A 13,373-nucleotide genomic window follows, 5' to 3' on the forward strand; every position below is an offset into this window, starting at 1 on the left:
TTAAAGTTCTCTCCAATCTGAAATTTCGCCAAACGAAATTAAGGTTGAAATTATACATACTGACGTCACACTGGTGGAGGCGTCCTCCCCTAGAAGCCCTAAATCACTTAAGTACCTACATGTTAATCGTGAAACAAAATAAATATTTATGTAAACATGGCGAGAGTTAGTTTTGTCTTTAGGTGTTTTTGTAATGTGTACATTAGGCAGCAAACCTTATTTTTATAATTTGTTTTTAATGTACAAAACAGGAGTTTTAGGGGTAAGTTTGAAATGTATGCGAGTCCTTGAATGAAACTCGTATTTTTGTGACCAATCAGAGCAGAGTTGGCGTGGTTGCTTGGACGAGCCAAACCCGCCCATTTTGAGTGGGCGTGGATTAAGCATATTTTCTAATGTAAAAACCTTTTATTAAATGAGAGTTTTGTGCAAAAAGAAACGTACTGATAAGTATAATAGAGGTCCTAGAACAATTTAAGAGACACTTAAATCAGCACATTAGGTGCCCTTTAATTTACATCTCTCAAACATTTACAGGTGCCAAGGTCTCAAGCAGTTCCCCAATAATTTAAGTAATGTTCGGGGTAGATGAATGGTAGTCGTTAGACTTAACTTTAGCACCGCCCATTACCCAATGGTTAGGGAATCTACTATAGTACTGTACTTGCTAGCTTAGCTAGTGCTAGCTGCAGCGGTTCCAAGTCGTTACCAGCCTGCAAAAATATCTCTATTAAATTTTATATTTATGTCTATTATAAAATAGGTCTGAGGTGGGAAAATGGTTATTTTAGTCAGACAATTGAGACATTGTGACATAAAATGTCTGATACCCAAGGTCAAATCTGGCCAGAAAACTCACTTTTTGTATAATGAGTCTTTAATAATAATACTTTAAGAACCATGTTCTAAAAAGAAAAAAAACAGCATCAACTCAAATTGTACAACTCCATATAGCTTTCTTGAGCATTCATTAAAAATAATTTCATGTCCACTTTCCACTTCAAGTCTGATCCACGTCTTCAGTGGAAAAGTCACTGAACAGTGGTTCTGGATGTATTTCATGACTGGACGACGGGCTGGTTACGCAATAGATTCAAGTTCAAACAGACAGAAAGGCATCATTTTTCAAAGCACGTTCAGGCAGGACAAGAGAGAGAAGAGAGGTAGGAGAGGACGAGGCAGGTGAGACAACCTGAACTCAAGTCTGCTTTTGAAGAGCGGTGAGCTGAGCCGACACAGACGGGTCTAATCTCACTGATTTGTTGATTCAGGTGTGGAGGAATTCCTGGAGTAGATCGTATGAAACGCATTTAAATTGTCAATAGATTACTTTACTATTATATTTAATGATTGTTAATATCATTAAATAAATCGTTAGGTTATGTTTTCTCGACATTTACAAGAAAAAGAAAATCACATTTTAAATAAATGTATCACATTGTCACACTTGTTAGTTTTAAATCTTTAAGCGAGTGACGATATATAAAATAACGGGTAGTTAAGTAAACGAAGGTGAGACTAGTTATGAATTTGACATTCTAAAAGGCTAAACTATGTGATGGTTTTATGTTGAAATACGGTCTATAAAGCAGAAAACTAGAGCTGTGTCTCAAATCGTATACTTACGTACTTATACTTAGTATTTTTAGTGCATAAGTGCCTCTCAATTTTTAGTATGTGAAATGTAGTGCGACATGCACACTAAATTGTCGTTCTAAAACAGCCACAAAACTGAGTATGGATCGATGGACACTTTCTACCCTAAATGGCCGCCATCTTAGTGACGTTGACGTTTTAAACGGAAGTTTTATATATATATATATATATATATATATGCATATACTTAGAGGCGCATTTTCAGCCAGCAGTAGAAAGATGTAAATATCTCGCGACTCTCATTAACCTTCTTATCTGTATTCTTCTCATCTTTTAGAATATATTAAAAAGAAGAGCAGGGCAACAACTAGAGGTTTTTAAAATCATGAATTACCGACTGATTTACCTGATTAATCCGGATTAATTGCGTGGCATACTCAAAATCCAATATTTAATTCTGAAGTAGTGTTAAGTTTCAAGTGAATCAAGTTCCAAAACATTTGTTGTGCAAAGACTTTTAACGTTAGCAATTGTCAGTTCGTGTTAATCTCAATTTAAATGAATAAATGGAAAAAATATCAAAACAACCACATTTTATGAGGCAACAGGAACACATTTTAACATGGTGCAGCTTCTAGTCCATTAGCATAACTCTTGTGCTTGTACACTGACACTTGCAATGAGTTTGAATAAGAATAAACTTGTACCTGGAGCTCAGAGACCTGGAGCTTCAACCTAAGATATAGAATTATAAAACAATTCCTCATGTTGAGGCTTCACTACATTACAGACGAGCACCACAGAGGTATTTGGATGTTTTTTAAGTTTGTCTTTTTGGAGAAAGATGAAGACGAAGACAACTGAGCCCCAGTCGCTACATTAAAATGAACTTACCTTTTTGTCTATAACTCTAAAAAGGAACAGATTGACGCTGACACCTCGTTCCCCTCAACTTTGGGGCAACACTATCGTTTGTCAGGAAACAAGTTATAAAAGTAAAGTTTATCCGGCCAATTTCCAAAATAAAACACTATTGGTAGACGCTGAATTACACTTGAAGACACATTTTTTACAGGGGTGGAGCTCCAGTGTAGTCTCGCTGAAACAACTAAAGTTCCACAGATTAATAAAGTTTTGCCAAAAAAAAGCACCCCACAAATGTTCAGAGGCAAAGAAAAGAGTATTTTAAATAACTATATCATCACTTGATATTTAATAAACTGAAAGCACTCAACCATATATTAAGAATTCAACAGATAGTTTTATGTTAACAAAAGCAATTTACCCAAAAGAAAAAAAATCAAGTGATCAGATTTCTGTGTCCAAAGTTTCATGTGTTAACGCAAATAGCCATGTTATCTCAGGGTTAAGGTGATCCGAAAGGCCCAAAGACAAATGTGTTTGAGGTATCCCTTGAGTTGCTTCTGGGTCAAGCTGATTTGTTTAGGGGCCGTCGGGTCACCTTCGGGACCCATGGACAACACAAGGGTTAAAAAAGACAGTATGGTATTACTTTTCTTCAAAGATGAAACGTGTTAATATGAGGTACTTAAATCTGGTAATGTCAATAAAACATCTTCGATGTATTCCATAATACTTCACCTTAAACGTGCGGATTGTTAGTCGAAGCCTCTTGAGCAGCAGCACATTTGTAGAGAAGCAGTCACATGACGTCCATTCATCCAATGACAACGTGTTTGTAATCTGTACAGGAACACGCACTTGTCGGTGGAGTGATGTTGTATACATGATCCTGCATGTGTGTGTCTGCAGTGTATCCACCGAGACCTGGCCGCACGGAACATTCTCCTGTCAGAAAACAACATCGTGAAGATCTGTGACTTCGGCTTGGCCCGGGACGTCTACAAGGATCCGGACTACGTCAGGAAAGGCCATGTAAGGGGTCATCGACATGAGGGTCTAGGATCCATCTCTGTCTTCTAACGGGGGTTTTGTTTAAGCGGACTTTCGTCATTATCTTTCAGGTTTGCCTCCCGCTCAAGTGGATGGCTCCGGAAAGCATCTTTGACAAAGTGTACACCAGCCAGAGCGATGTTTGGTCTTTCGGAGTTCTTCTCTGGGAAATATTTTCACTGGGTAAGAAAACGAATTGATGTTTAACTAGCATCGGATGTCATCGCCCCATCACCGTTGACCTAGCTTGAAGTGCTAACCCTTTTGTCTTTCTGTATTTATTCATTTAATTGATTTATTCTTTTTGGTTTTCATTCTCTCTGTGTAACACACTTCAGGCTTGTAGAGCTAATGCTAGCATTTCTTATCATTAATTTGCCACATGCTCACGTAAATAAGTAGTAGTCACAAGCTCCAGTCACACTAGAAGCGCTATTGTGTTGCACAAATATTTGGGAGTGGATCACAATGCGTATCTAAAGACACTTTTTTATTGGTAGTATCAAATGGTAAAGTTGAAAAACCTGCCCTGTGGCAGAAATTTGTGGCGTGTTAACCAAACTGATTTTACCGTGACATAAGCTGAGAAGACGAACAGGATGGTATTGACAAGTGGTAACATGCCAGTGTCCAAATTTGTTATTTACTTTATAAACTTCTATAATTTTGAATAAAGAATACCTCCCAGATCCGCCATTTTTACCATTTTTAGACCTGCTCGGAATGCAAAGACCCACCTTTTTAGACGGAACTTGCTAGTAGAAAGAATCAAGGCTGCAATGCTAAGTTTGCTAACAAACAACAACAAGCTAGTAAGACACTTGTGCTAGTAGCGAGAATCAAGGCTGCAATGCTAAGTATGTTAACAAACAACAACAAGCAAGTAAGACACTTGTGCTAGTAGCGAGAATCAAGGCTGCTATGCTAAGTATGCTAACACACAACAACAAGCTAGTAAGACACTTGTGATAGTAGCGAGAATCAAGGCTGCAATGCTAGGTTTGCTAACAAACAACAAGAATCTTGTAAGATACTTGTGCTAGTAGTAGAATCAAGGCTGCAATGCCAAGTATGCTAAAAGACAACAAGAAGTTAGTAAGACACTTGTGTTAGTAGCGAGAATCAAGGCTGCAATGCTAAGTATGCTAACAAGCAACAAGAAGCTAGTAAGACACTTGTGGTAGTAGCGAGAACCAAGGTTGCAATGCTAAGTATGCTAACAAACAACAGGAAGCTAGTAAGACACTTGTGCTTGAAGCGAGAATCTAGGCTGCAATGCTAAGTATGCTAACAAACAACAAGAAGCTAGTAAGACACTTGTGCTAGTAGGGAGAATCAAGGCTGCAATACTAAGTTTGCTAACAAACAACAAGAAGCTAGTAAGACACTTGTGCTAGTAGCGAGAATAAAGGCTGCACTGCTAAGTATGCTAACAAACAACAACAAGCAAGTAAGACACTTGTGCTAGTAGCGAGAATCAAGGCTGCTATGCTAAGAATGCTAACACACAACAAGAAGCTAGTAAGACACTTGTGATAGTAGCGAGAATCAAGGCTGCAATGCTAGGTTTGCTAACAAACAACAAGAATCTTGTAAGATACTTGTGCTAGTAGTAGAATCAAGGCTGCAATGCTAAGTATGCTAAAAGACAACAAGAAGTTAGTAAGACACTTGTGCTAGTAGCTAGAATCAAGGCTGCAATGCTAAGTTTGCTAAAAAACAACAAGAAGCTAGTACGATACTTGATCTAGTAGTGAGAATCAAGGCTGCAATGCTAGGTTTTCTAACAAACAACAACAAGCTAGTAAGACACTTGTGCGAGTAGCGAGAATCAAGGCTGCAATGATAAGTATGCTAACAAACAACAAGGAGCTAGTAAGACACTTGTCCTAGTAGCGAGGATCAAGGCTGCAATGCCAAGTATGCTAACAAACAACAAGAAGTTAGTAAGACACTTGTAGTAGTAGCGAGAATCAAGGCTGCAATTCTAAGTATGCTAACACACAACAAGAAGCTAGTAAGACACTTGTGCTAGTAGCGAGACTCAAGACTGCAATGCTAAGTATGCCAACAAACAGCAACAAGCTAGTAAGACACTTGTGCTAGTAGCGAGAATCAAGGCTGCAATGCTAAGTATGCTAACAAACAACAAGAAGCTAGTAAGAGTCAACAGATCATAAATAAGAGGTACAATACAGTAAGAATTTATATCCTACCAAAAAGATATTCTTCTGGCTAATGGTACTTTGGCTAATCATAAACTAGCCACTTGCAAAGGTTGCGAAGCAGCTATGCTAGCTCCGCTTGTTTCGCAAAAAATCGTTTTTCTTTCTTTGCTGCTGTGATGCTACAATGTTCTGCAAATAAGTATGTAGCTATTTGCACATTTTAAATGCAGATAAGATACTATAAACATGCAAGCTTTACTCAGCCTTTTAAATTCAGCAAATGTTCATAAATACAAACTCTGAACGTCTCTTTTTTTCAGGTGCCTCTCCATATCCAGGGGTCCAGATCGATGGAGACTTTTGCAAACGTTTAAAAGACGGGGTCCGAATGCGATCACCAGAGACAGCCTCTCCCGAAATGTAACAAAATTGAGCCGAAATTGAAAATAAAAATAAACGGGAGTCTTGTTGTACCTTTGTGTGACAATGCTGCCCTCTGGTGGTAGATACGGCATCATGCTGGGCTGCTGGCAGGGTGAGCCAAAAGAGAGGCCGAACTTCCCAGCGCTGGTGCAGATCCTGGGAGACCTTCTACAGGACAACAGTCCTCCTGTATGACACACACTGACGAGTGTTGTTGTTGACCTGTGACCTGAACTTTAACCTTCTCTGCAGGACGGGAAGGACTACATCCCTCTGAACCACTCGCAGAGCTCGGAAGACGACGGTTTCTCCCAGGCATCCTCAGGACCTACATCGGAGGAGGAACTGAGACTTCCCTGCAACAATCTACCAAACAGGTTTGATACATTTTGACATGTGGAATAAACACTTAATATAGTAATTAAAATATATATATTTAGCCACATTTTCAGATTTTTTTTAATCATTAAAGTTGTGCACTCGAATAGTGTAAATACCTAGAGTAAGGGTCGGAAAAAAGGTAAAAATAATTAAAATAGCCTCTAAATAGAGATGACAGGATGATAAAAGAAAATTAAATACAAAAAGAAAAATATGGTAGGAATTTCAGAAAAGATTGACATATTAGAAGATGTATTAAATACGGTTTGAAGTTCATCAAAATTTAACATATTTGTTTTTGTTATGGGGGCCTTCTGCCCCCTTTTCTGCCCCCTAATAATTAAAAAGGGAGCTGAAATGATGAAAACCCTTATTACTTAGTATTTAACACCTATTTTTTAAACTTCATTGACTTGCTTGAATTTTCAGGGGGGTCTTCTGCCCCCCGTTCTGCCCCCTAAAAGTTAAGAAAGGGAGATGAAATTCCAGATATCTTGCTTACTTAGAATGAAATATCGACCTTTTAATTATATTATAATTTAATATGATATAAAATTAACATACAGAATTTACATTTTCATGGGGGTCTTCTGCCCCCGGTTCTGCCCCCTAAAAGTTAATAAAAGGAGATGAAATTCCAGATATCTCTCTTAGTTAGAATGAAATATCGACCTTTTAATTATATTATAACTTAATATGATACAAAATTAACATACAGTATTTACATTTTCATGGGGATCTTCTGCCCCCCGTTCTGCCCCCTAAAAGTTAAGAAAAGGTGATGAATTTCCAGATATCTCTCTTAGTTAGTAAGAAATATCTATGGTTTAATTATATTATAATTTATTATGATATAAAATTAACATACAGTATTTACATTTTCATGGGGGTCTTCTGCCCCCCTTGGAATAGTGTAGTTACCCTCCCCCTAAAATCTTCACTAAGAGGTCAAAAATAATTTTGGAAGTGTATAAGACACATAAAAATTATGTTATGGATGCTATACATGTTAGCTACTTTAGCCAACAACATTGGTCATTCTGACCACGTAAGGCTTTATTTTTTTTTTTAAATCTGTCAAAAACTGTCAGATTTAATGAAAACGTTCACAAAATACTTATTGAGATGTAGTGCTAAAGTAAATGGATGAATCTAAGAGGTGGAAAAAAAGAGTTTCTTCTCTACTATTTACATTTTTCACCCAATATTTCAAATATTCATGGCTTGAAAAGATTCCCATATCTCTTTTTAAACATTATTGTCATAGACCTGTCACAACATTCATTTGTTTTTCTACCTTTTTCTTTTCACTTTGCCACCGGCTGTCAGTTGAAAGCCGCCCATGTTGACTCGGTTGATACCGACCGTCTTTGCAGGTCCCACAATGCACCTGTCATCTCTCGAACTCCTGCGGTTTCTAGGACGGCAGCTTTGAACCGTGAAGACTTAAGAAGCTTTTTTTGATTTAGGTGACACTGCAGCTGTCTTTGTATCTTTATGGAAAAGTTTGACGGAAAAAAAAAAAAAAAAAGTTATTTAAACTTAATTTCCTGTGACGTTTAAAATGTCCTGAGAGAACTTTCATCTTGACATTTCTTCATGACAGAAATCTGCGTTCAAGGACAAGAAGAAGAATAGAAATGATTAAATACATGGGGATAGGTGTCTATATCAACGATAATTAAAAATACATTTGTAAGATTTGTGTTAATATTGTTATGGATAATCGGTAAAAATATAAATTCATTTAAATTTGAAAGCACATTATTGAATTCCAGATAATTGCATTTTTAAAGAGAATAATATGAAATGAAATAAAGAAAGATTTGTTTTGTTTCTAATAATTTAAAGGTTGGTTTTGTTAGTATCAAGTCTTACTTTGTTATTCAACACAACCGCACCTTCCTCTTCTTGAGCATCCAAGACTTCAAACATAAACCTAATAACAACATTGACATCTAGTGGTAGCAAAACCTAACTGCTTGTCAAAACGTTCTCAACACTTGACACTTGCTAATTTTTGACCGGGTAAATATTCGCCTCAAAAACTGAAAGGTCGGAAGGTCATTGACGCTGCCTGGTGGATAAAGTTTAACTTCAGATCTGAACCTGTCAGCAAACAAAATATGACAATCAGGAGAATGTATGTAGTGACCAGTAGATGAAGCCTAATGAATAATCTGGTGATGTGATACATATCACGATACAGGCCATACTGTAGTAACCAGTATACATTTGTAGTATTGTCCGAGTACTTGACTCTGGTGTTGCAGAATTTACAGACCACATGACTCTTGCCGAAGTCATTTTATGTTTTAATTTGTTGTGAAACCGAAATATGTCCAAATACTTCAAAAGCTGCTGGTGTCGACTGTATCCTCTCGTCCTCAGTCATTGTCGCCGGAAGTTTAATTTCGAAACAACCCTGTTAAAATGAACATGTTAATTTTAAATAATAAAATCATCAAAATATTATGTTATCTCTATTATTATAAAATTCTAAACCATAAAATAAAAATGATTAAAAAATTAAAATAATATTTGAAAGCAAAATAAAACTACAGCGCTATTGAATATCCCAAAGCCCCATAGGGAACCTGGAAGAAGAAAAGAAATAAGATCAGAATCAAAAACTTTTATTGTCAGTGTAATAAACACAACATCTAGAGAAGTTTTTAAAATCTAGAAAAGTTATAAAATAGATTTATTTCTACTTCTTCCTTGTGTCTTTAGGAGCTACATATTAATACAGTTATCACTCAATAACTAAATCACGATATTTAAGTAAACCGATCTATTTCAGGGAGAACTTTCTTTAACTTTACCACTAGGAGGCACCATTTACCAAATAATATTTGGTTTCGAGTCGCTATTGAAAACTTCTCCATCTGAGTCCAGCATCTACTGAGCTTTAAAAAAGATCTATTTAATGGAGCTTCATTAAATTTATTTTCCTAAAAAGCTACGGTGGCCGCTGAGGCCAAAACATAACTTTCAACACACAAATATGTGAGTTTGTAAATGTATTTTGAACATCCCTGCAGAACTATCAACTTCTTCATCTCGTCTACAGCAGATACTACAACTGCGTCCCCTTCTCTGGGGGTGTGTTCGTGGGGTCCTCCAAACCGTGTCGACCCCGGGTGGAGACCTTCGAGGAGCTTCCACTGGAGATGCAGCGGCAGAAGACGACACAAGTAAACACTTATTTAAAGTGATTGTTGTATTGGTGTCGTCGTTGTCGTAGCAACGATGTCAACGTGTGTGTCTTCAGGACAGCCAGACGGACAGCGGGATGGTTCTTTCCTCAGATGAGTTCGAGAGGCTGGACCACAAGCACGGATGCGGCGTGTACAAGAGGTTGGTGTTTAAGTTCACATGTCTGTGTCGGACACGTGACCAACATGTATGTTTCCTTGCAGTCGCATGAGCAGCAGCAGCAGCACCGAGCCTCTGACGGCGGCCGATGGTCGCCGAGGCTCCAGGAAATGCTCCGTGTTCTTCGGCCAGACGAGCGGCCAGACCTTCTACAACAACGAGTACGGCCATCTGTCCGAGGACGGCTTCTGTGACTTCTTCTCCTCCTCGCCGGACTCCACCTTCTTGCCGTCCTCTGCTGTGTAGACCCCAAGATGGATCACAAGAAGAACTTTTGTGGAACTGACTATTCTCCTTTTCAACCACCAGGGGGCGGTATTATGACAAAAAAGAATAACTGGAAGTCTTTATAGCGACGCCTACTTTTTTTTTTTTTTATACTTGTTCAAAGAATACTTTCTTTACTGTACAAAGTTTGACCCATAACTGGAAAATAAATGTATTCAATGATGTTTTCATTGCTTTATTTTAAAAATGCAGGTTCATTTTTGTCTTTAGTATTTATTCCCATTTGTTAATATTAATATATATTATATATATTATAAATTAATTTATTCAACGCAGATCTTGTCACACATTGAAACTCAGGACGAGAACAAATTTCAATTTCTTTTTTTTAATCATACAACAAGCCACTTTAGACTTGTATTATCTTGATCTTTAAAGATATATATACTTTTTTGAGTATTGTTTTGATTGTTTAAGCGCTTTGTGACCCTGGTCTGGAAAAGTGCTATATAAATAAATATGACTTACTTACTTACTTACTTATTACCATTAGATTATATTGCCTTATTCTACACCTGTTGCTGGATGACTCATTTCGAAAGGCCACTAGATGGCACTCTCTGATTTAAATAATCTTTGGCACTGATCTACGAATTCAGTGGTGTTTTTTTTTATTTCCTCTGGCGCCACAATTATATACTCTGACTGGTTTACAGTTCCAACAAGCCAAGGGAAAAATGGGGGAAAAACAGAATTTAATATAATGGGAAAAAGTAAAATAAAAAGATGAATAAATAAAATGGCACTTCTAAATAAGCATCTTTTTCAATTCAGTTTAATAAAAATTCCGAAAGAAACATTCAATTTTAAGTTTCGAAATTATGTTACATATGTATATATATTGGAAATCGAAAAAGGCAATGTTATAATGCCATAAAATACAATTTGTATTTTTTTATTTTATATCCAGTTTCTATTACATTCTCTATTCAACAAACCCATGTCGATAAGATTTCAGACATGAAATAATGTTTTTTTTGTTATTTAATTCACAGAATCCAAATGATTGGGGTCAAGGTGACCCAGAGATAACACAAGGGGTTAAATAAATTAATAATAAAGTGCTTTTTTTTAATGACCTAAAGGGTTCTTTCGTTTTAAACCGCTGTCTATAGTGTCACTTAAAGAAACAGTGTCTTTATAATAACCAGAAAATTTGTTGAACTGCGGGACAGACATAAAATTCTGTATTTATTTTTAAAATAATTAAACATTCTATTCAAAAAAAAGTGAATTACATTTTGAAATAACATCGTTGCAAATAACAAGCAGTACTTTTGACACAAATGTTCCTGGTCAAAAAAATTACGACATTGAAATATGTATTATGGAATTTAATGACTTTGATAAACATTTGAGATTCTTCTACATACTGTAATTTTCATTTAAGAAATTATTATTTATGAAAGTGTAGTTGGTCCATTTTTTTTATTTGACCTCATTGCGGGCCGCATAGATCGAGTCAAAGGGCTGAGTGTCATCTTCACTAACCTTGAGAGCAGATGATCTCTACCCGAGACATCAAATAATTAAATAAAACGTAACACTTGACGTCATTTCAATCACTAAACGATCATAAAACGGACAGTTAAGAGGTTTTCATGAATGACTCGCACGACGCGGACGCAGTTATGTCATCAAACTAACAACCCTTCTGGGTGTGGTCAAGAAAATCCTGCTCATTATGACCAAGAACCAGCATCAACACCAGCGCTCTCGTGTCTTGATGACTGGGTGGGTCCGAGGTCTTGACCTCTATATGACGAGCACGGAAGATTTGTACTTTCAGAAAAAAAAGTGATGAGTCAATAAACAGCTTCTGCTTTAAGAACTTCAAGTATTTCCTGTGAAATACTTTTGATTATTTCATTCTTTTTTTATTTTGGAGTTCCGAACATTTTCGTGAGGAGTATCATGGGATTCTCGACATGAATGGAACCCAAAGTGTGAGTCACGGCGTCGAAGGCTCGCTCTGATGACATCACTGATGACAGGGCTACAGCGCCAGCTGAGGGCAAATAAGCTGCGTCTGCGTTTGAAGTCCAGCTTACAAACGTCAGGGTAATAATACGGCGGCAGAAGGTGCAAAGGTCTCCTGGGGACGACGAGCGGCTGATAACGCTAAAACACAATGAGGTCAACTGAACATTATCTGTCTGTGACAACAAAGTGTGAGTAAACAGCGTGAACGCCCCCCCCGAGTTAAGAAGGAAAACCTCGTCATATCGTCACAAAATCTTTACGCATTCTGGAATATCTGTATATTAAGACAATGAGTGACTTAGAAAACGTATTTATCGTTTTGACCGCCTACATTTGATACATATCATTTGCACTTCCTTATAACACGTATTAAAAAATATACATGTGTTTAATCATTTGTTAAAGCCAAGCGCCAGGGGCCAAAGTCATGTACCGGGCCCTCGAGAGTTTCAACATATATTTGGCTAAACATTTAATCTATTAAACTACAAAGTGTTGTCTTGTGTATATATATATATATATATATATATATATGTATGTCAACGTACAGATTGGAATCCAGTAGGAGCTGGAATCCTACTAGTACAGATTGGAATTCCAATCCCTACAACTAAACTGGGATCTGAATATTGGAATTCCAATCCTAGGAGGATCCAGATTCTAGTAGTGAATTCCAATCTCTACTAGGAGAAATTTGAATCCTACTACTGTACTGAGATCTAGGACAAATGGGAGTTCTACTAGGACAATCTCCAATTCTAATATGACAAATTCGGATTACATGAAAATGTTTTGGAAAATAATACTGAATCATTTCACACCTTGAAATTTCAGCAATGGTAAACCTACATCTACCATTACTATTCTAGGTGAATTACTTGATATTTTAGATATCTAGTAACCCTTCTGTCAATACACATTGTTACCATGGGGACAGCCATCTGGTCCAGGTCATTGAACTTATTCATTTGGACTATTACGGAATTTCCCATGATAGATTGGAATCAAGATTCAAGTACAGATTGGAATTATAATCTCTACTAGTAGGATCTGGAATCCTACTAGTACAGATTGGAATTACAATGTGTACTAGTATGATTCCAATCTATCTATATATATATATATATATATATATATATACACTAATAGAAGGGAATTTGTTGACTTTTTGTGTGTGTTGACATTACTACAGTGGTCCCTAAACTACCCGTTTCCACATTTTTTGACTCATTTTGATATTTT

General features: G+C 36.9%; 1 protein-coding gene across 1 annotated transcript in view; it reads left to right on the plus strand.

Annotated features, from left to right (window-relative positions):
* flt4 (fms related receptor tyrosine kinase 4) overlaps nt 1-10,312 on the plus strand; it is a 59,138-nt gene extending 48,826 nt beyond the window's left edge. The window contains exons 22-29 of the mRNA XM_087799785.1: nt 3,370-3,492; nt 3,582-3,693; nt 5,999-6,098; nt 6,185-6,290; nt 6,354-6,478; nt 9,556-9,679; nt 9,757-9,842; nt 9,905-10,312. Of these exons, the coding sequence (XP_087655911.1) occupies nt 3,370-3,492; nt 3,582-3,693; nt 5,999-6,098; nt 6,185-6,290; nt 6,354-6,478; nt 9,556-9,679; nt 9,757-9,842; nt 9,905-10,106 (978 nt within the window). The 3' untranslated portion in view covers nt 10,107-10,312. The remainder of the gene's footprint in view (nt 1-3,369; nt 3,493-3,581; nt 3,694-5,998; nt 6,099-6,184; nt 6,291-6,353; nt 6,479-9,555; nt 9,680-9,756; nt 9,843-9,904) is intronic.
* The last annotated feature ends 3,061 nt before the right edge of the window (nt 10,313-13,373 follow it).

This window comes from Callionymus lyra, chromosome 9 (genome assembly GCF_982586985.1).
Source record: "Callionymus lyra chromosome 9, fCalLyr1.hap1.1, whole genome shotgun sequence".
Taxonomy (NCBI): Eukaryota; Metazoa; Chordata; class Actinopteri; order Syngnathiformes; family Callionymidae; genus Callionymus; species Callionymus lyra.